Below are 19,996 nucleotides of genomic sequence, written 5' to 3'. Positions count from 1 at the left end.
CTGGGGCACTAGGTGAGTCAGAGGTGGTTGGAGATGTATTGTGTATCCTGTCACATTCCTGGGCCCTAATTCTTGGTCTGTTGCCACAGATTCCTTCCTCATCTAGGACAGCCATTTCCCATGTGTTCCTAAGCTCTGGGCAGTGAAGCTGAGGGAAGGATTAGTGTGTGATGTAGGGACTGATAGAACAGTGAGTAAGGGCAGTCAAGCATCCACAGCAACCTCTAATGATAGACATTCACACTCAAATATGCATAGCCACACATTCGAAGTCACTCCTCAATCACTCGATCAACCTCACAAAGTCATACTCATGATCAGACAACCATAGACAAAATTATATAGCCCCAGTTATACTCAAAGTCCCAATCCCACCCAGTTGTGTTTTCACAGTCATCCAATCACAAGCAAATTCACACTAGCACACACAGATTCTGATAGGGGAGTTCTGGGTGGGGTGGGAGCAGCGGGCAGGCGAGCACCAGCTTGCCTTCATCTTCTCCCCACTTCCTGGCCTGACCTGACTGTCTTATCAGGAGAAACTGATGGGAATGCGTTCCTAGGGCAGGCTCTTCTGGCTGAGGATGGGTCTTGGCTGAGGCCAGCCACATTCAGAGAAGCTGGGGGAAGGCCCTTTTTGGTAATATTGAGGGTGCTTTGGAGATGCTGAGGTGTGGCAGCTTTCCCCAGGATGATGAGACAAGGAGGAAAGGTGGGGTAGATAAGGAGGGAAGATAAAAGCTCTTTGGTGCTAGGTTACTGTTGTCAAAACAGGTAAAAGGTCCAATGAATCTTACCTTCCTGTTTTTGTCTAGTCCTGTTCCAGGAATGCCAACCTCTTGCCAGCAGGGGCCTGGGGTCTCCAGATCCAGTCCCTGACTTGTTGAAGACATCAGACTCAAGTACTCAATTACATCTTTGTTCTACTCAAATTCCAGCCCTTTCCTGGGCCTGGAGGAACATCCCCCCTCCCTACCCAGGTTCAGTCACACCCTCATGTCCAATTCCTATACCCCCCTGCATCCCACCCTCCAGCTATAGCCACTTCTCTCCTAATCCCATACCCAGGTATTCTTTACCCCCTCCCTCAATGCAAAGCTCCTATTCATCTTTATCCAGTCCTTTCCAGGAAGCTGGGAACTGCCTAGGGTGGGGGTATGCTGCCAAGTTCAGTGCCCCTGGCTCCTTGAAGAATTTCCCACTCCTGGGCCAGGGATCTCAATCTGCAAGTCCTGCTCTATATTTGAAACATAAACTAAGTCATAAAGCAGTAATCCAGCCCTTATCTTGTTGCAGTCATCTGTTGTAGGGTCAGCCACTCTCTATGGAGTAGGCTTTCTCTTGGGATAGGGCTTAGGCCTTTCTCTTGCGCTCCAAGGCTTGGGTGTAGCCACTGAGGAAATCCCAAGGAAATCTCCCAGGTTCCTCGGTCTTATCAAAGACCTTCTCCATCAGTTGGCTGTGCGATACATACTTTCTGGTCTTTCCTGGACTTGGTCCAGAGGCCTTCGGAAGGCAGAAAGCAAATGCTTCTGGGTGTGCACCCACCTCTCCCCTTTAAGACCAAGTCTTCTCCCTAGCCAAAATCTGCAGTAGCAGGGGTAGCTGCAGGCTGAAAGCTTTGGCCCCAGCCAGAAACTGGGCTGTCTCTTTCTTTAACTTAATCTTGTGGTGCCCTTTCTGGTGCTGGGTCCAGTCCCTAACTGAAGGTAGGCCCACATAGCAGCCTCTGATTCTCATCACTTGAGTTAGTGGGTCCCGGACTGATTGGGTGACAGAAGGGGGCGGCAGAGAGCAGTGGCCCTTGAACTCTCCTAGGGAGGGAGCAAGAACTGCTAGGTAGGCTGATGCCAAGGATCTCTAAACTTGGGATCAGACTGGAGGAGCCAAAAGTTGGGGTATGAACTGTAGGAAAGGTCACCAACCCAAGTCCCTCCTCTGTGGCAGGCAGCTTCTAGGAATCTCCCCCTCTTCTCATTTACAGCCTGCATCCTACACCTCTGCTTAAAATGTTTGAGATACACTCCCAGCAGAGAAGATTCTTCAGACAGTTGGCAAAGTCCTGGCTCGGAGGAAGGGAGTAACAGGCAGGATTATTTAGTTCTCTTCATATAGGCTATTCACAGTATGGGTTTTTGGGGCATGGGGTTGGGGGAGACAGTCATTGATAGTAACAGGAGGCCTGACACTGATGAGGGGCTTTGACGTGGAAGGGCACCCTTTTAGGGAGGGACGCCCTGTCAGTACGGAACAGAGCCAGTGTGGGGAGGGGCGCTCGGCTCGAATGGCGACAGCGGCGGCAGAGTCAGGAGGTCAGTACGGTGGGCTTCGGTTTAAATCTTTAATGCACTGGCTGGCTGGGCAGCGGCGGTGGGGCTGCGGCGGGGGAGGCTACGACCCGAGCGCTGGGGAGCAGGGCCCAGCCCGCTGGACAGACAGCTCATCAGGCCTCGCAGAGGCTCCAGCTTCTGCTCCCCGGGGTGCGCCGAGCTGTGGGGCGACCCGACACTGGCATGAGGCGGGGCGGGAGCTACCGGAATCCCCCCGATGGGTCCTCAGAGACTGAGTCTCGTCCATGCCCGGGGCTGGCCCGCGGTATCGCAGTCCCCTCACCTCCGCTCCCTCCGCCACATGCGCAGCCAGGGGAAAAAGTAGAAACAGCCCCAGTAGATCCTGCAGAGAGAGGGCAGAAGCGGGCGGGGCGGGGCGGGGCGGGGCGGGGCGGGGCGGAGCTGACCCCACAGACTCCGCCCCACGGCGCCTCGCCCTCGAGGAAGGCTCCGCCCCGCCCCTAAAATCGGCACCCTTCGCAGCCCACGCCCCTCGGAGGCTCGCCCCCCCCCCCCCTCGCCCCCGCAGAACTCCACCCTCCCCCACCCCGGAGCCGCCTGGTTCCTCCTCCGCAGAACCCGCCTCCACTCACTCCTCCTCCGCCTCCAGCGCCACTTCGTATCTCCTCATTCCCGACATGTCCTGGGCTCCGAACGTCTCCTGGGGAGCGGCATGATTGAATCAGGGATTCCCTAGCCCCAGGTCCCCTTCTCCGTCATGCTCAGGACGAGGCTGCCCAGTTCTCAGGTAATCTGAGGCCGATGCCCCCGGGAAGCCTCAGTTGCCACCACGGGACAGGGTGGGCTTGGAGATTTGGGAGGCACTGGAAGTTAAGGGGTGAGGAGGCCGGTCATCTCCGGGGCCTGGGGCATTTAGGGGGCCAGGGCGAGAGGTTTGGCGGTCATGGGGCTGGGAGATTTGGGGCCCTGGGTGAGGATTTTCAGGGGCTGGGGTCACCTGGAGGGGGGGCTGAGAGGGGTCAGCGCAGCCTAAACTCCCGCCCTCCCTGGCTCCACCCCGGAAACGGACCGTTACCATTACGTCACAGGGATGCTGTCGCGCACTAGATTTGCCTGCCCCCCGGAAGGGGTGGGGTCTGCATGTCTCCCAGAGGAGGCGAAGTCGAAACGTCATCTTAGGGTGTGAGGCCAGGGGCGGAGTTGCTTGTTTAAGATGCGGGCAAAGGACCCTTTTTTACAGGTGTGGAGTCAGGTTTTGGAGCTACACCTTGGGAGGCCGAGGCTTCCGCACCAGGCAGCAAGAAAAGTTTTCCCAATCCCCACGTCTCCTCTACCCGTCCCTGACTTCTGCCCTGCCAAGTGCCTCTCTTGCCTGCCGAGAGAGGTCTTGTATGACCCTGGGCTGAGGAGGAATAGGTCCTCAGAGAGAGTCCAGTCTAGAAAAGGCCAGGCTACGGAAATACCTGGTTGAGTGGCCTCAGCTAAGCCACTGAATGTCCAGAGGGTCATTGCCCTTCCTCTCTGGCCTGAGACCTATCTTCCTGTGATATGTTTTTTTTCCCTACAGTCAATCAACAGATATTTGCTGAATGACCATCTGTGTGTCAGGCACTGTGCTGGGCATGAGAATGTAGTAGTAAAGAAGACAGGTGACCGGGCGCGGTGGCTCACGCCTTTAATCCCAGCACTTTGGGAGGCCAAAGTGGGTGGATCACAAGGTCAGGAGTTCAAGACCTGCCTGCCAAGATGGTGAAACCCTGTTTCTACTAAAAATACAAAAATTAGCTGGGCGTGGTGGCAGGCATGTGTAATCCCAGCTACTTGTGAGGCTGAGGCAGAGAATTGCTTGAACCTGGGAGGTGGAGGTTGCAGTGAGTTGAGAGCATGCCACTGCATTCTAGCATGGGCCACAGAGCGAGACTCTGTCTCAAAAAAAACCAAAAAACCAAAAAAACCCCACAAACAACAAACAAGACAGGCACCACCTCTGCCCTCTGAGAGGTAGGGGTAGAGCTGGGAGGATCAAAAGAGAATAGTCAGATTCTTACAATAAATGGGGCAGACTGGCGGGAAGAAGTAGAAGGTGCCAAGAAAGGGCAATTAACCCAGTGTGGGAGGTTGGAAATAGCTGCCCCAGACCTCTAACATCCCAGCCAAGGCCTGATACTGAGCCATAGTTGGTTTGAGTAAGGGGAAAGACAGTCTTGGGGCTAGGCCGACTGTACAGGAGGGAGTGACCAGAAATAAGTGGGGTGAAAGTTTCCTCTGGTTGAAATATGAGGAATGGATACCTGTCTTCTCTCACCCATCTCGCCCTCTTTCTCCCTCTCATACTTGACTTCCCCTACCTGAGCCACATACAGATAGCAAGACAGACAGATTCATAGGTGCTAGGCGGTTTTATTGGAAGCACTACAGTCTGGGAGTTGTGAATCTGTGCTTTTCACAACGTTCACCCTTTCACTCACATTCACACTCACGTTGACACTCCAGGCCTGGCTGGGTCAGGTCTGGTGCCGAGGAACTAGAGGCCTGGTCTTCTCTTCTGGTCCTTTGTTTCCCAGGCCAGGGCTCTCTCTGGCACTCCCATGGCCTAACTGCTGTGGCTCTTGCTCTGGGAAAGGAAGGAGAGAAAGGGCCATGGGCTGTAATCTTAGATGGGGCTCAGAGGGGGCAGACAGGACTGGGAGGGCCAGGCTTGCCTTGGCAGAGGTCTTCTGCAGTCTCCAGATGGTACAATCCATCCAGGGCTGGTCTAGAGGCTGCCTCTCAGTGTGGTGAATTTGGAGTCAGAGAGAATGGAGCCATAGAACTCATCTTCCTGAAAGGCCCTGGTGTGAGGGGCAGATGCTGGGGACCACATCTGGGAACCTGTTTTAGGGGATTCCTTGTGGGAGGGATTGGGCAAGGAGAAGTGAAGGAAGTAAGATGGTGAATGGAGACCTGGATGATGGAGGAAGTGATTGGGACGGGAGGAGACTGGACATTCTCCACCCCAACTCATAGGACAAAGTGCCCTGCAGCCATCCCTGAAGAGGAGGTAGCAGAAGGCACCAAAAATGTCCCCAGGAATTGGGTGTTGATTTGGTAAGAGGCAGAGTCCTCAGAATTGTTGGTATCACCCAGAGCTAGGGAGTGAGTATTAGCTTTAGGGCTTAAGATGGGAAGGCCACAGCCCTGACTGGAACTTGGGATATCTGTGTCCAGAGCTTTAGTGTTGCTCTCTACTCCACCCACATGCACGGTTCTCTTCTTCCTCTGGGAAGAGCAGGCTAGAGAGACAGAGCCTATAAAGAGAAGAGCAGCCAGATGGCTCCAGGACCCATCCAGGCACTGATACATACAGGAACAGCTGGGGTACAGGCACATCTATATCACACAGGTGCACACAAAGGCATACCCACACCACACAGGCACACACATAGACTGCAAAGGAATACACACAATGCACAGGTATACCCATGTCACACAGGATGTACAGTCATCACAAGGGCACATCCATTTGGCATATGTACAGTCTCAGGTTCATACTTGGATGTTGACATTGTGAAAGGAGAATGAATCTCAGGACCCCCAAATCATTAAGCCAAGGGGAAAGTCAAGCTAGGAATTGTGTCAGGCAAACCTGCCTCTCATTTTATTCCTAAGAGAGATAACTACAAAGATAAAAAAAAACTACTTACCTCCCTCACAATTGGTCCACAGGGAAATTCCTTGTGGGCCTCAAGATCTTTACCTTAAGACAGTTGTGTTGAATTTCACCCTGACAATGTAAACTGATAGCTTATCTTCACAGGTGCAGTACAATGGCCAGATCGCAAAGTCATCCCTCTGCTCACCTGAGACAAATGCATATCTAATTGCTTCTTCTGCCCTATTGTTTATGCAAAAATGCAGATTCACTGAGCCAGACTAAGGCATCAGTGTGACTATTCCTTTACTGCCCACTCCATGTAAATTGTGTAGTCAGTGAAAGATTGATCAAAGACCCAAAAGAATGCAGCCTTTTGTCTCTTATCTACCTATGACCTGGAAGCCACCACTTCGAGTTGTCCCGCCTTTCCAGACTGAACCAGTGTAACATCTTATAGGTATTGATTGATGTCTCATGTCTCCGCAAAATGTATAAAACCAAGCTGTGCCTCGACCACCTTTAGCACGTGTTGTCAGAACCTCCTGAGGCTGTGTCATCTCATGAACGTGTGCTCAACCTTGGCAAAATAAACTTTCTAAATTGATTGAGACCTGTCTCAGATACTTTTGGGTTCACAACATGAACTCAGCTTCCTTTACAGACTCCGTGAGACCTGCCTGTTGATCCCTGCTATGCCCCTCACCTTACCGTTTAACCCCTGCCCCATTTTACTCACTCCTGGCAAGAAAACCAGTATGCCGAGAAGAGGAGTGGTGCCACACAGGAGGCCATGGAGGATGAGCAGAGATGGACAATTGAGTAGAGTCGCTGAGAGCAGCAAGAGGCCTTCTGCTTGTGTGGAGTCTGTGAGACTGTGTGAGGTTGGATGGGAAGAGCAAGCAGGAGAGGGATCATGATCATGAGGGCAAGGGAGTCCTTGGAAGACTGAGGGTCAGTGAGTGTGTGTGGATCTGCAGGGGGCTGTGGCTGTCTCCTGTTTATGGCCCCCTAAAACTTTCATTTTCTACGTTCAGAAACTTTCTCCCCTTCTGGTGTGTAATAAAGAATTTGACTGGCCTTTGTCCCTGGCTCCTGAGAGGGAGACTAAACCTGTGGAATTTCCCAAGTGTCTTTGTTACTCATGAGCCCTTTGGAACTCACCTGGGTTTATGCTAAGAGATGAGACGACTCAGGTTAGAGGTTGGTCACCATAAAGACCAACCATGTGATTAGAGGGTTGGGCTTTGGGCCAGGCTGACCTCTGGGGTGGAAGTGGGCGCTGGAGATTGAATTCAGTTATGTGGCCAATAATTCAGTTATGCTGTTGTAAGGAAATCTCAATAAAAACTCTGGACACCAAAACTCATAAAACTTTCTGGTTGGGCCGGGCGCGGTGGCTCAAGCCTGTAATCCCAGCACTCTGGGAGGCTGAGACGGGCGGATCACTGGGTTGGGAGATCGAGACCATCCTGGCTAACACAGTGAAACCCCATCTCTACTAAAAAATACAAAAAACTAGCTGGGTGAGGTGGCGGGCTCCTGTAGTCCCAGCTACTCGGGAGGCTGAGGCAGGAGAATGGTGTAAACCCGGGAGGCGGAGCTTGCATTGAGCTGAGATCCGGCCACTGCGCTCCAGCCTGGGCAACAGAGGGAGACTCCGTCTCAAAAAAAACTTTCTGGTTGATGAACACTTTGATGTGCCAGGAGGGTGATGCACCTTATGTCTCCACAGGGAGAAACCATTGAGAAAAGCTCTGCATTTGAGACCCTCCTAGACTTCATCCTGTGTGTCTTTTCATTTGGCTGTTTCAGATTTACACCCTTAATAAACTAATTAAACACAGCACTTTCCTGAGTTCTGTGAGTCATTCTAGCAAATTATCAAAACTGACAGGGGTTTTGGGAACCTCCCAGACTTGTAGCCAGTTGGCCAGAAATGTGGGTGGCTTGGAGACCCTACTTGTGGCTGGTATCTAAATTGGGGACAGTCTTGTTGGGGACCTTTCTCTTAAACCTGTGGAGTCTGGTGCTAACTCTCCGTGGCTAGTGTCAGAAGTGAATTGCAGTCCATGAGTTGATAGCAGAATACCTTCCCACTGAATATCTCCGCATCGTTTCTCTCTCCCTTTTTGTGGAGGAAACTTTTCTCTTTCACAACTCTCCTTAGTAGGCTGCACCTGTTTTTCACTTTTTGGCTTTAGCTCTGAGAATCTCAGCAATAAGCAGTTTGGACAAGGGTAGGAGAGTTTGCACTATTACCGTTAAGGGAAGATTTGCAAGGTTTGTGATGTTGCTCCTTTGGAGGCATTTGAGCCATCGGTCTCAAGGCTGGGAGTCAGGGTTTGGTTCAAGATTAGGGTCAAAGGTAGGAATGTGTCTCTTCCCTAGGTTCCTCACTGCCAGCTCTTCTCTGTAGTACTAAGACACCTGGCGGTAGGAGGAGTGGGAAAGATGGGACATAGCCACCTCCTAGATTCCCTGAGGACAATCACAGGAGCAGGGTAAGGATGAGAAGGTCCCCTCCCAGATTCTCCAGATCTCCCTAGGCCCATCACAGTGCCTACATATCCACCATCTGAGATCTATTCCTCCTTTGCAAAGTGAAGCTAAAGGGAACATTCTTTGGAAGCAGGTTCAGCTCCCCTATCTCTCATCTCTGGCCTCTAGGACTTCACCCTCCTGGCCCAGCCAGCACTGTCCCTCTCCCTTATTGACCCATTTTCCTGTGCTCCAGAGCTGAGTTAAAATAGCTGGAGGACAACTTGGCCTAGAACACCCCCATTCTCTACTGTAGCTTCCCTATCCTGGAAATTGAGAGGGAGTTTTGAGGAGAGGGTCTGGTCAGCTCACAGAGTAACAGGGAAACGAAGCAGGCTCACTGTGTACAATTTGTCTGAGTCCAGTGGGAGAACATATCCAACAAGTTATATGAAATGGATTTATTACTTACAGGTAGGCAGCAAGGGAAACAGAGCCCCAGGAGTAATTGTGAGGCAGCCCCGAGGCTCAGGAAAGCTGCCCAGCCTATGCTCCACTTGCACTGCAGCCAAGGACTCCGGAAAGCAGCCTGCCTTGGGTTTTATACCCTAGGGCAATGTGACTTCTTAGGCTAAAACATTGAAGGATATTCTGTTTCTGGGGTGGGACTAGAACAGAGCCTGTTCTTTATCTGTTTCTGTCACCTCTTCCTTATCTCAAGATTTTGCATTCCAAGTGAGAAAGGGAGGAGAACTGGGTCAGTGTATAGTCACCCAGAGAACTGTTCTGCCAGACCCAAGAGATAGACCTTTCAGAAGACACTATTGTGGAGTACTATTCTGTTTCCCATTCCAGATCTAGAGTATATAATAGAGCAGATTTAATTGCCTGTATTTTTCTGCCCCATCCATCCATCCATCATCCATCCATCCATCCATCCATCCATCCATCCATCCATCCATCCATCCATCCATCCATCCATCCATCCATCCATCCATCCATCCATCCATCCATGTGTCTATGTGTCCACTCGTCTCTGTCTCTCCATCAGCCAATTCTTCCTTCTTTCACCTATTTTTTCATATGTTCATCGTCACCTGTTCGTCTGTATGTTCAACCATTATTCATTTATTAATGTTTCCCTTCATTTATTTGTCTCTCAGTTATGGTAGTAATGAACATTCATTGATACTTAAGTGCCAGGCACCATGCTAAATGCTTTAAATTGATTGTCTCATGACAAATCTATGAAGTAGATTTCTGTGGGCTGTTTTTGTTCATGCAGACCACTTTTCTGCTTTTCCATAACCCTTTTTGTGGTTCCTGTAGGAAACTTGTTTCCCACTTAACATGGTCTTGGTGGAGCTGTCAGCTACAGTGCACTGATCAGAGTACCCCATTTCCTGGCCACTGTGATAGATTGAAGAACTGAGTATGTGTCACAAGTACAGATAACCAGAGTTTTCTATGAGATTTGATGTTTGGATGCCAGGAGAAAGAGGGTCTCTTTTAGATCAACCAATATAAACATTTAGGCTTGAGGCTTCTAGTGGCCATATTTCTTGCTACTAGAAGAGCACCTGTATCTTAGACCATTTTCTGTTGCTTAAAGCAGAATACCTAAATCTGGCTAATTTATAAAGAAAATAATTTATTTCTTACAGTTATAGAGGCTGAGAAGTCCAAGAGGGTACTTGGACTCTCTTGGACATACCTGGTGAGATCCTTCTTACTGGTGGGGACTTTCTGCAGGGTACTAAGGTATGGCACAGAGCATCACATGGTGAGGGGGCTGAGCATCCTAGCCCAAGTCCCTCTTAGGAAGTCCTTAGTCCCACACACATGATAACCCATTAATCCATGGATGGATTCATCCATTTATCAAGGCAGAGCCCTCATGACCCAATCACTCCTTAAAGGCCCCACCTTTCAATATTGCCACATTGGGGATTAAATTTCTTTTATTTTTAATTTGTTATATATTTTTAAGAGACAAAATCTCATTCTGTCACCCAGGCTGGAGTGCAGTGGCATGAGCGTGGCTCACTGCAGCCTTGAACTCCTGGTCTCAGCCAGTTTTCCTGCCTCAGCCTCCCAAGTAGCTGAGACTACAGCTACAGGTGTGCACCACCATGCCCAGCCAGGGTTTAAATTTCAACATGAGTTTTGGAGGGGGCAAATATTCAAACCATAGCAACTTTGGGAGGCCAAGACAGGTGGATCACCTGAGGTCAGAAGTTTGACACCAGCCTAGCCAACCTAGTGAAACCCTGTCTCTACTAAAAATACAAAAATCAGCCAGTCATGGTGGCACGCACCTGCAGTCCCAGCTACTCGAGAGGATGAGGCAGGAGAATCATTCAAACCTGGGAGGGGAAGGTTGCAGTGAGCGGAGGTCGTGACACTGCACTCCAGTCTGGCAACAGAGTGAGACAAAAAAGATTAGAGAGGTGGCCGGGCGCGGTGGCTCAAGCCTGTAATCCCAGCACTTTGGGAGGCCGAGACGGGCGGATCACAAGGTCAGGAGATCGAGACCATCCTGGCTAACATGGCGAAACCCCGTCTCTACTAAAAACACACAAAAAAATTAGCCGAGCGAGGTGGCGGCGCCTGTGGTCCCAGCTACTCGGGAGGCTGAGGCAGGAGAATAGCAGGAACCAGGGAGGCGGAGCTTGCAGTGAGCTGAGATCTGGCCACTGCACTCCAGCCTGGGCAACAGAGCGAGACTCCGTCTCAAAAAAAAAAAAAAAAAAAAAGATTAGAGAGGTATCAAGGTAAGAGAGGGAGATAACAACATTTGAACCCCTGGATCCAACCAGGGTTGCAGATAATCTCCTTAATGAGAATTTTTTTTTTTTTTTTTTTTTTTAAGATGGAGTCTCGCTCTGTTGCCTAGTCTAGAGTGCAGTGGTGCGATCTGGGCTCACTGCGACCTCTGCCTCTTGGGCTCAAGTGATTCTTTTACCTCAGCCTCCTCAGCCTCCTAGCCAGGCTGGGCGCCACAGCCTGGCTAATTTTTGTAGATATGGAATTTCACCATGTTGCCCAGGCAGGTCTCAAAGTCCTGAGGTTAAGCAAGCCACCTGCCTCAGCCTCCCAAAGTACTGGGATTACAGGTGTGAGCCACTGCACCTGGCCTCATACCTAGTTTTGATATAACAAATTTAACTTTTTGCCTAAGCTGCTTTGAATTGGGTTTTTGCCATTTGCAACCAAAAAAGCCCTCAGTAAAAATGATTGTATTATTCTATTTTACAGATGGGGAAACTAAGACCCAGAAAGGTTAATTTTCCCAAGATTTCCCAGTTTATATCAAGCAGAACGCGGGTATTTGGAGCAAAATTCTGCTTTATTACCTATATGTGTCCATCTGCCCATCCATCCATCCATCCATCCATCCCATCCATTTATTTCTCTGACCATCTTTCAATGCCAAGACACTGAAGACAATTAGTATTGTTTCACTTGCCAACTTCAATTCTGAAGCTGAGTCTGGATCAGGGATTGGTAAACTTTCTGTAAATGTCCAGATAGTAAATGTTTAAGATTCTGTGGGCCATACAGTCTTTGTAGTAACTACTCAGCTTTGCTGTTGTAGCACAAAAGCAGCCATAGATATATTTAAATGAATAAGCATGGGTGTATTCCAATAAAACTCGATTTACAGAAACAGGTGGCAGGCTGCATTTGGCCCATGGGCCATAGTTTGCCAATGCTAGTCTGGATCAATGGGGAAGACATATTATGTTCTATTGCTGGGAACATGAACAGGGAATGCCCTTGTGTTTGTACTGTGATTATATGCTTAAACGATTGTAGTGTGTCTTTGGTGTATGTGAATGATTGACTGTGTGATTGATTATGTGTCTATGTACGTATGTGTGTGGGTAGAGATGTGTAGGTGGGTAAGAGTGTCGGCAATTATGTATTTGTGTATGATGTTTTTGTTGTTTTTGTTTTTTGAGACAGGGTCTCGCTCTGTCACTCAGGCTGGAATGCAGTGGTGTGATCTCGGCTCACTGTAACCACCACTGGGCTCAAGCTATTCTCCCACCTCCCAAGTAGCTGGGACTACAGGTGCGTGCCACCACACCCCACTAATTTTTTGTATTTTTAGTAGAGATGGGGTTTCACCATGTTGCCCAGACTGGTCTCAAACACCTGGGCTCAAGTGATCCGCCCGCCTTGGCCTTCCGCAGTGCTGGGAGTACAGGTGTGAGCCACTGTGCCCGGTGGGTTTGTTTTCTGACTGCTTTTTCTTTTTTTTTTTTTTTTTTTTTGAGACGGAGTCTCGCTCTGTCGCCCAGGCTGAGTGCAGTGGCGCGATCTCGGCTCACTGCAAGCTCCGCCTCCCGGGTTCCCGCCATTCTCCTGCCTCAGCCTCCCGAGTAGCTGGGACTACAGGCGCCGCCACCTCGCCCGGCTAGTTTTTTGTATTTTTCAGTAGAGACGGGGTTTCACCGTGTTAGCCAGGATGGTCTCGATCGCCTGACCTCTTGATCCGCCCGCCTCGGCCTCCTAAAGTGCTGGGATTACAAGCGTGAGCCACCGCGCCCGGCCCTGACTGCTTTTTCAATCCATCTCTTTGTGGGTCTCAATCTGCAGGGCCTGCAGGGGGCGTCCAGTGCCCAGGGAAAAGGGGCTCCTGGCCTGGACTCTCAACCTCATTGGGCCTGCAGAGGGCGTCTAGCATACAGGGAAAATGGAGTGTGTGGCCTGTGGAAGTGGGGATCTGGCCTAAGTGAGCTGTCATGTCTTGTTCCAGAAAGGGGCTGGAAATGAGCAAGAAACCAAATTACTCAACTTCTGAAAGTCCCTGATCCTGGGAAGGGGTCGGCTTCACTTCCTATCCTTCTGCAAATCCTCTATCCATGTCTGGAGGGTCTCAGTCCAGCTGGAGGGGCAGAGCTTGGCTCTGCAGTCCCAGAGCGTGGGTGGAACATTGCACAGAACTTCTGGAGATAATGGGATATCAGGATGGGGGGAAGTCTTGAGCAATAGCATACACCCCTTCCCTGCCTCCTACCCCCTGGAGCTTGAAATAACGCCACTGCCAGGGTTTCCTCAATACTTCTCTCCTCTATTCCCTGCAATTTGGGCCACTCTGAACCTCAGAGTGCCTGGGCCTGGGCTGAGCTTGCTTGGGAGAAGCTCAGGAAACAAGGGCCCCTGGATGCAAAGCAGAGGGTGACCTCTGCTACGTGGTTGGAGATGGGGAACTCTGGGGTGTCAGAGGGAGGTAGGGAGGGGAGGCTGCCTGAAGGAGGGAGCTTTGCAAATAGAACCTCAAGGATGGGTGGGAATGGAGAAAGGACATTCCAGGTAGAATGCACAGCAAGCACAAAGGCTCAGAGGAGGGACATAAGAGTTTGTGATTAATCCCAATGTAGGTGGGGCAGGGAAAGGGCTAGTGGTGGGAGAGGCTATATATGTGTGGGAGGTGGAGTGGGGGAGTTATTTCCGGTCATATATAATTTTGAAAAATTCCTGAGGAAGGAGCCATGGGGATGGCCTAGCCCAGATGCTGCAGCTGCCCTTAGGAAGGAGGCTGAAGTCAGGGCTAGGCTGTAGTAGCAGGGATGAAGAAGTGGCACAGATACCAAAGACATTAAAGAGGTAGAAGTTGGGCTTGGCACAGTGGCACACTCCTGTATTCCTAGCACTTTGGGAGGCCAAGGCAGGTGGATCACTTGAGCCCAGGAGTTCAAGACTAGCCTAGGCACAATGGGGAAACCACATCTCTACAAACAATGCAAAACTTTGCTGGGCATGGTGGTGGGTGCCTGTAGTCCCAGCTTCTCAGGAGGCTGAGGTGGAGGATCCTTGAGCCTGGGAAGTGGAGGCTGAAGTGAGCCGTGATTATGTTACTGCATAATCTGGGCAACAGAATGAGACCCTGGAAGAGCCAGGGATGGTGTACAGATCTACTTCTGCATTCCAGGCTGCAGAGCCAACTGCCTATTTGGGATTTCCTTGGCTTTCTTACAGATACTGCATTGGTCTGTTTTTGCATTGCTATAAAGAAATACCTGAATCTGGGTAATTTATAAGAAAAAAGGTTTAGTTGGCTCACAGTTCTGCAAGCAATACAGGAAGCATAACACTGGCATTTGCTTCTGAGGAGGCCTCAGGAAGCTTATAATTATGGCAGAAGGGGAAGGGGGAGCAGGCATCTCATATGGCAGGGGCAGGAGCAAGACAGAAAAAACAGAGGGAGGTGCCACACGCTCTTAAACAGTCAGATCACATGAGAATTCACTCATTTTCAGGAGGATAGCACCAAGGAGGTGGTGCTAAGCCATCCATGAGAAATCCATTCCCATGATCCAGTCACCTCCTGCCAGGCCCCATTTCCAATACTGGGGATAACAATTCAACATGAGATTTGGGCAGGGACACATTTCCAAATTATGTCAGATACCTTATTCCAAAACCGAACTCCTGATTCTCAACACCTCTCTCTTAGCTTGTCTTCTCACCAGTTATCCATCTTAGAAAAGGAAGCTGCCGTCCCTCCAGGGGCTCAGACCTGAAGCCTGGTATCATCTCTGGTTTTTCCCTTGCCCTTATGCTTCAAATATAATCCATCAGCTCAGCCCCTCATTCTACTTATAAGTCCGTATCGGATTCCTCCTCTTCTCTATTCCAACTGCCACCACCTAGGTTAGGCCAGCATCATCTCTTTCCTAGACTGCTGGAAAAGCCCTTTGACTTCCCCATTCTTCTTTGTACAATTCATTTTTCCAGACTGCTGATAGGGTCTTTGTAAACTGTTAATGAGATCATGTTACTTCTCAGCTTAAATCTTTCATAGCACTTATAGAACAAAATCCTCACTCCTTCCTGTGACCTGCAAAGACTTGGATCCTATGACTCCAACCTCCCTGTCCTACCTCTTCTTATGCCGTCTCCTCCTTGTCCATTGTCCTCTGGCCACGCTGGTCGTTCATTCTTGAATGGCTGGCTTCTTATCTTTTAGGTGTCCTGGTGGTTAATACTGAGTGTCAATTTGACTGGATTGAAGGATACAAAGTATTGATCCTGGGTGTGTCTTTGAGGGTGTTGCCAAAGGAGATTAACATTTGAGTCAGTGGGCTGGGAAAGGCAAACCCACCCTTAATGTGAGTGGGCACAATCTAATCAGCTGCCGGCAATATATGCAGGCAGAAAAATGTGAAAAGAGAGACAGGCCTAGCCTCCCAGCCTTCATCTTTCTCCCGTGCTGGATGCTTCCTGCCCTCGAACGTCAGATTCCAAGTTCTTCAGTTTTGGAACTTGGACTGGCCCTCCTTGCTCCTCAGCCTGCAGATGGCCTATTGTGGGACCCTGTGACTGTGTGAGTTGATACTTAATAAACTCCCCTCCTTTATATATTTCCTTCCTTCCTTCCTCCCTCCCTCCCTTCCTTCCTTCCTTTTGTTTGGAACGAAGTTTCGCTATTGTTGCCCAGGCTGGAGCACAAGGGCATGATCTCGGCTCACTGCAACCTCTACCTCCCAGGTTCAAGCGATTCTCCTGCCTCAGCCTCCTGAGTAGCTGGGGTTACAGGTGCCCGCCACCATGCCAGCTAATTTTTGTATATTTAGTAGAGACGGGGTTTCACCGTGTTGACCAGGCTGGTCTTGAACTTCTGACCTCAGGTGATCCACCCCCCTCGGCCTCCCAAAGTGCTGGGATTACAGGCGTGAGCCACCACGCCTGGCTCGCTCGCCCCTTCCTTCCCTCCTTCCTTCCTTCCTTCCTTCCTTCCTTCCTTCCTTCCCTCCCTCCCTCCCTCCCTCCCTCCCTCCCTCCCTCCCTCCCTCCCTCCTTCCTTCCTTCCTTCCTTCCTTCCTTCCTTCCTTCCTTCCTTCCNCTCCCTTCCCTCCTTCCTTCCTTCCTTCCTTCCTTCCTTCCTTCCTTCCTTCCTTCCTTCCTTCCTTCTTTGAGACGGAGTCTTGCTCTGTCACTCAGGCCGGAGTGCAGTGATGCGATCTCCACTCACTGCAACCTTTGCCTCCCGGGTTCAAGCCATTCTTCTGCCTCAGCCTCCTGAGTCACTGGGACTACAGGCGTGGGCTACCACGCCCGGCTAATTTTTGTATATTTAGTAGAGACGGGGTTTCACCATGTTGGCCAGTTGGTCTCAAACTCCTGACCTCAGGTGATCTGCCCGCCTCGGCCTCCCAAAGTGCTGGGATTACAGGCCTGAGCCATCATACCTGGCCCCTTTAGATACATCTATTCCATTAGTTCTGTCCCTTTAGAGTTTAAACTACCACCTGACAGTTGTTAGCTTAAATATTGTCTCCTCAAAGAGGCCTTCCGTAGGCACCCTATTTAAAACATGTCAGCGCCATCTCATCCTGTTTTTATCTTTCTTAACCCCTTTTATTGTATCTTTCATATACGCACCCAATTTGAAATTGTTTTATTTCTATATTGTAACAGACCTTTGTTGTTATTTTTGACCCACCAGCATTTGAACCCCCTTCCTGCATAAAAGCCCAACAGGCCAGATACTCACATTCCCAGCCTCCCTTGCATCTAAGAAAGTCCAGTCAATCTGGATGTACTTTCTCAGGGCTGTGAATCAGGTGCTAGTGATGCAAAGAAGTAAGGACCATGGGGAATCCATTTTGGTGGTGGCACTAGAATTGGTGGCAGTGCCATTGTCTGTCACTCGGCCCTTTGACTCAGCAGATCCAGTGGTGTTTGAGGTTTCTATGACCAATTGCCATGCAGTATGAAGCCCAAGAGCAGATGGCTCACATTTCCAGCATGCTTGCTCCTGGGTCATAGTCACCTTTCTCTCAGTCTGCACCTGCAGCCTTATGGAGAGTTCTTGATGACTGTTGACTCATAAGCCAATTTTTCAGCTGGGTATATATGATTCTGCACAATTTTCTGGAACTAGTTTAGAGTGGATCACTATAGCATTAAGGCCCCATTCAGGGTGATCCTGAAAGACAGTGGAGAATAAAATTTTTCCAGTGAGCAGAACATCTTATTTTCTACTTTTCCTGAAAGAGGAGTGGTTCCTTGAGTTGGAAGCTGAGACCACCATCTGGCTTGGGCTTCTCATGCCACAGGGTGAATGAGGAGTTACCACATTGGTAGGGGGAGTTGATTCTGACTATTCAGGGGAAATTGGCTGTAGCTACATGATGAATTCATGGAGGGGTGTAAAGACACCCACATAATTTCAGGGCACCTCCTGATGATGCCTTGGTTAAATTCAGTGGTCAAAGTTAGTGGAAGACCACTGTAATCTTAATCAGGCAGGACCACCAAGGGCTAGTGTCCCTTGGATGTGAAGGTTCAGATATTTTGAGGGAATAGAATATCAACCAGTGAGGGCTGGCTGGAGGTTAAGAGACCTTCAAATGAGTCACAGGGGAAGTGTGGTATAGAATTCTGATTCCTGCCCCGTGATGTGCATGCCCTGTGCAATCTCTTCACCTTGAAGTGATGAAGTGATGCCCTTGACCCCCTGACTTGTGAATATGACAGGATATAACTTGAGTGATTAAGTTTGTATGTGGCAAAGATGAAGGGCTTTTGCAGATGGAATGAAGGTTCCTAATCAGTTGACTCTGAGTTTGTTAAAAAGGAGATCACCGTTGGTGGGCCTGGCCTAACCAGGTAAACCTTTAGAAAAATGTCTGGGGTAAGAGACAAGAAGCAATAGCAAGCTGGGTGCAGTGGCTCATGCCTATAATCCTAGCACTTTGGGAGACCAAGGCAGGAGGATCATGAGGTCAGGAGATCGAGTCCATCCCAGCCAACATGGTGAAACCCCGTATCTACTAAAAATACAAAAATTAGCTGGGTGAGGTGGTGTGTGCCTGTAATTCCAGCTACTCGGGAGGCTGAGGCATGAGAATCGCTTGAACCCAGGAGGCAGAGGTTGCAGTGAGCCAAGATCACGGCACTGCCCTCCAGCCTGGCAACAGAGCGAGAGTCCGTCTCAAAAAACTTCCATGTTGTGGAAAGGACGATGTGTTAGTGAACAACAGGCAGTTCTAGGAGCTGGGAGCCTCAGTCCTATAAGCACAACTACCAAAAATAGCAGTGCATTTGGAAGAGGGCTCTGAGCCTCAGATGAGATTGCAGTGCTGGATGACACCTTGAGTTCATTTCTTTTATATTTTTAATTTTTATTTTTGCTTGACAGTCTGGATATGTTTGTATGACACCTTGAGTTCAGCCTCGTGAGGCCACGATCAGAGGACCCAGTCAACCTAGACCTACACTTCTGGCTCACAGAAGCTGTGAGATAATACATTTGAGTTATTTTAAGCTGCTAAATTTGTGGTGATTTATTTTACAGCAATAGGAAATCAGTACAAGGCTGGGTGCAGTGGTTCATGCCTGTAATCTCAGCACTTTGGGAGGACAAGGCAGGCAGATCACCTGAGGTCAGGAGTTCGAGACCAGCCTGGCCAACATGGTAAAACCCCGTCTCTACTAAAAATACAAAAATTAGCCGAGCATGGTGGCGGGTGCCTGTAGTCCCAGCTACTCGGGAGGCTGAGGCAGAAGAATCACTTGAATCTGGGAGGCAGAGGTTGCAGTGAGCCGAGATGATGCCATTGCACTCCAGCTTGGGTGACCGAGGGAGACCTGTCTCAAAAAATAAAATAAAATAAAATAAAATAAAATAAAATAAGAAAACCAATACAAGAAGAGAATAATATATATCAGCTAAGTCCCAGAACCAGTTGCAGAACTACTGACTGTAACTTTTATCCATATTCCCTTCCTTGTGAAATGTGTCTATTTTTCTGTTCTTTAACTGACTCCTCTTTTCTTTCATCCTCCTTTATTGCATTCTTGAATATAGGTTGTTGTGGTGGTATTACTACTACTCAGCAAGATTCTGGTTTTACTTCTCATCTTGGGAGTTACCACCTCGAAGTTAGGCATGGCTGTGTGACCCACTTTGGCCAATGAAATGTGAACAGAAATGGCATATGTCACTTGTGGACAAAAACATTTAAGCAAGAATTTCCCTTGTTGTCTTCCTTAACTGGAGCGACCATGGAAGCCTGTGTTGAGATGAAGCAGCATGGCAAAAGATCAAAACACTTGAAAACTTGAGCTGCCACATGGACTACAGCTGTGCTGGAGACTTGCCTGGACCCACAGCAGGCTTGGCACGCGTGGGGAATAGAATTTTGTTGCATTATGCTCCTCAAATTAGGATGTCATTTGTTATTACAGCATTACCTAGCCTACTCTGACCAATCAGGTGTGTTGGTGGTAGTTACCAGGTGTTAGAAAATAGAGACGTAAGATTACAATACAACTAGAGGAGGAAAACACGTCACCCCAATATCTTGGATTTAGAATTGGATGTTGCTATGGAATGAATTGTGTCCCCCCCAAATTCCTGTGTTAAGTCCCAACCCTAAATGTGACTGTATCTGAAGGTGGGGTCTTTAGGAGGTAATTAAGGTTAAATGAGGCCAGGTGTGGTGGCTCATGCCTGTAATCCCAGCCCTTTGGGAGACCAAGGTGGGTGGATCACCTGAGGTCAGGAGTTCGAGACAAGCTTGGCCAACCTGGTGAAACCCTGTCTCTACTAAAAATACAAAAATTAGCTGGGTGT

The 19,996-nt window shown here is 49.4% G+C and overlaps 1 protein-coding gene and 1 long non-coding RNA gene across 3 annotated transcripts; one reads left to right on the top strand and one right to left on the bottom strand.

Annotated features, from left to right (window-relative positions):
• Positions 1 to 2,327: 2,327 nt before the first annotated feature.
• On the bottom strand, positions 2,328 to 3,360 carry LOC112608059. Of its 2 annotated transcripts, none has more exons than XM_025359648.1 (4): positions 3,289 to 3,360; positions 2,924 to 2,991; positions 2,614 to 2,673; positions 2,328 to 2,490 (listed from the first exon to the last, which is right to left on the bottom strand). In XM_025359648.1, the coding sequence occupies exons 2-4, from the start codon at positions 2,968 to 2,970 to the stop codon at positions 2,334 to 2,336; spliced, it is 264 nt and encodes an 87-aa protein (XP_025215433.1). In that variant the 5' UTR covers positions 2,971 to 2,991; positions 3,289 to 3,360; the 3' UTR covers positions 2,328 to 2,333. The 2 variants fall into 2 exon arrangements, with proteins under 2 accessions (XP_025215433.1, XP_025215434.1); XM_025359649.1 differs by having other exon boundaries at positions 2,924 to 3,154; positions 3,289 to 3,328.
• Positions 2,938 to 19,724, top strand: LOC112608060. Its single transcript, XR_003115933.1, has 3 exons — positions 2,938 to 3,078; positions 15,567 to 15,739; positions 19,229 to 19,724. It is a non-coding gene; the product is annotated as an uncharacterized LOC112608060 (long non-coding RNA).
• Positions 19,725 to 19,996: the final 272 nt, after the last annotated feature.

Source organism: Theropithecus gelada, chromosome 15, assembly GCF_003255815.1.
Source record: "Theropithecus gelada isolate Dixy chromosome 15, Tgel_1.0, whole genome shotgun sequence".
In the NCBI taxonomy this organism is placed as follows: domain Eukaryota; kingdom Metazoa; phylum Chordata; class Mammalia; order Primates; family Cercopithecidae; genus Theropithecus; species Theropithecus gelada.
The sequence above is the reverse complement of the archived record's forward strand: the minus strand, read 5'-3'. Positions and strand labels throughout refer to the sequence as shown.

Bases quoted from the DNA above. Each gene is read 5' to 3' on its own strand.
- LOC112608059 (XM_025359648.1), bottom strand. From the start codon at position 2,970: ATGTCGGGAATGAGGAGATACGAAGTGGCGCTGGAGGCGGAGGAGGA. The intron at 2,674-2,923 runs GTGAGTGGAGGC...CTCTCTCTGCAG, and splicing joins GCGCTGGAGGCGGAGGAGGA to GATCTACTGGGGCTGTTTCT. The intron at 2,491-2,613 runs GTGAGGGGACTG...GTCGCCCCACAG, and splicing joins ATGTGGCGGAGGGAGCGGAG to CTCGGCGCACCCCGGGGAGC.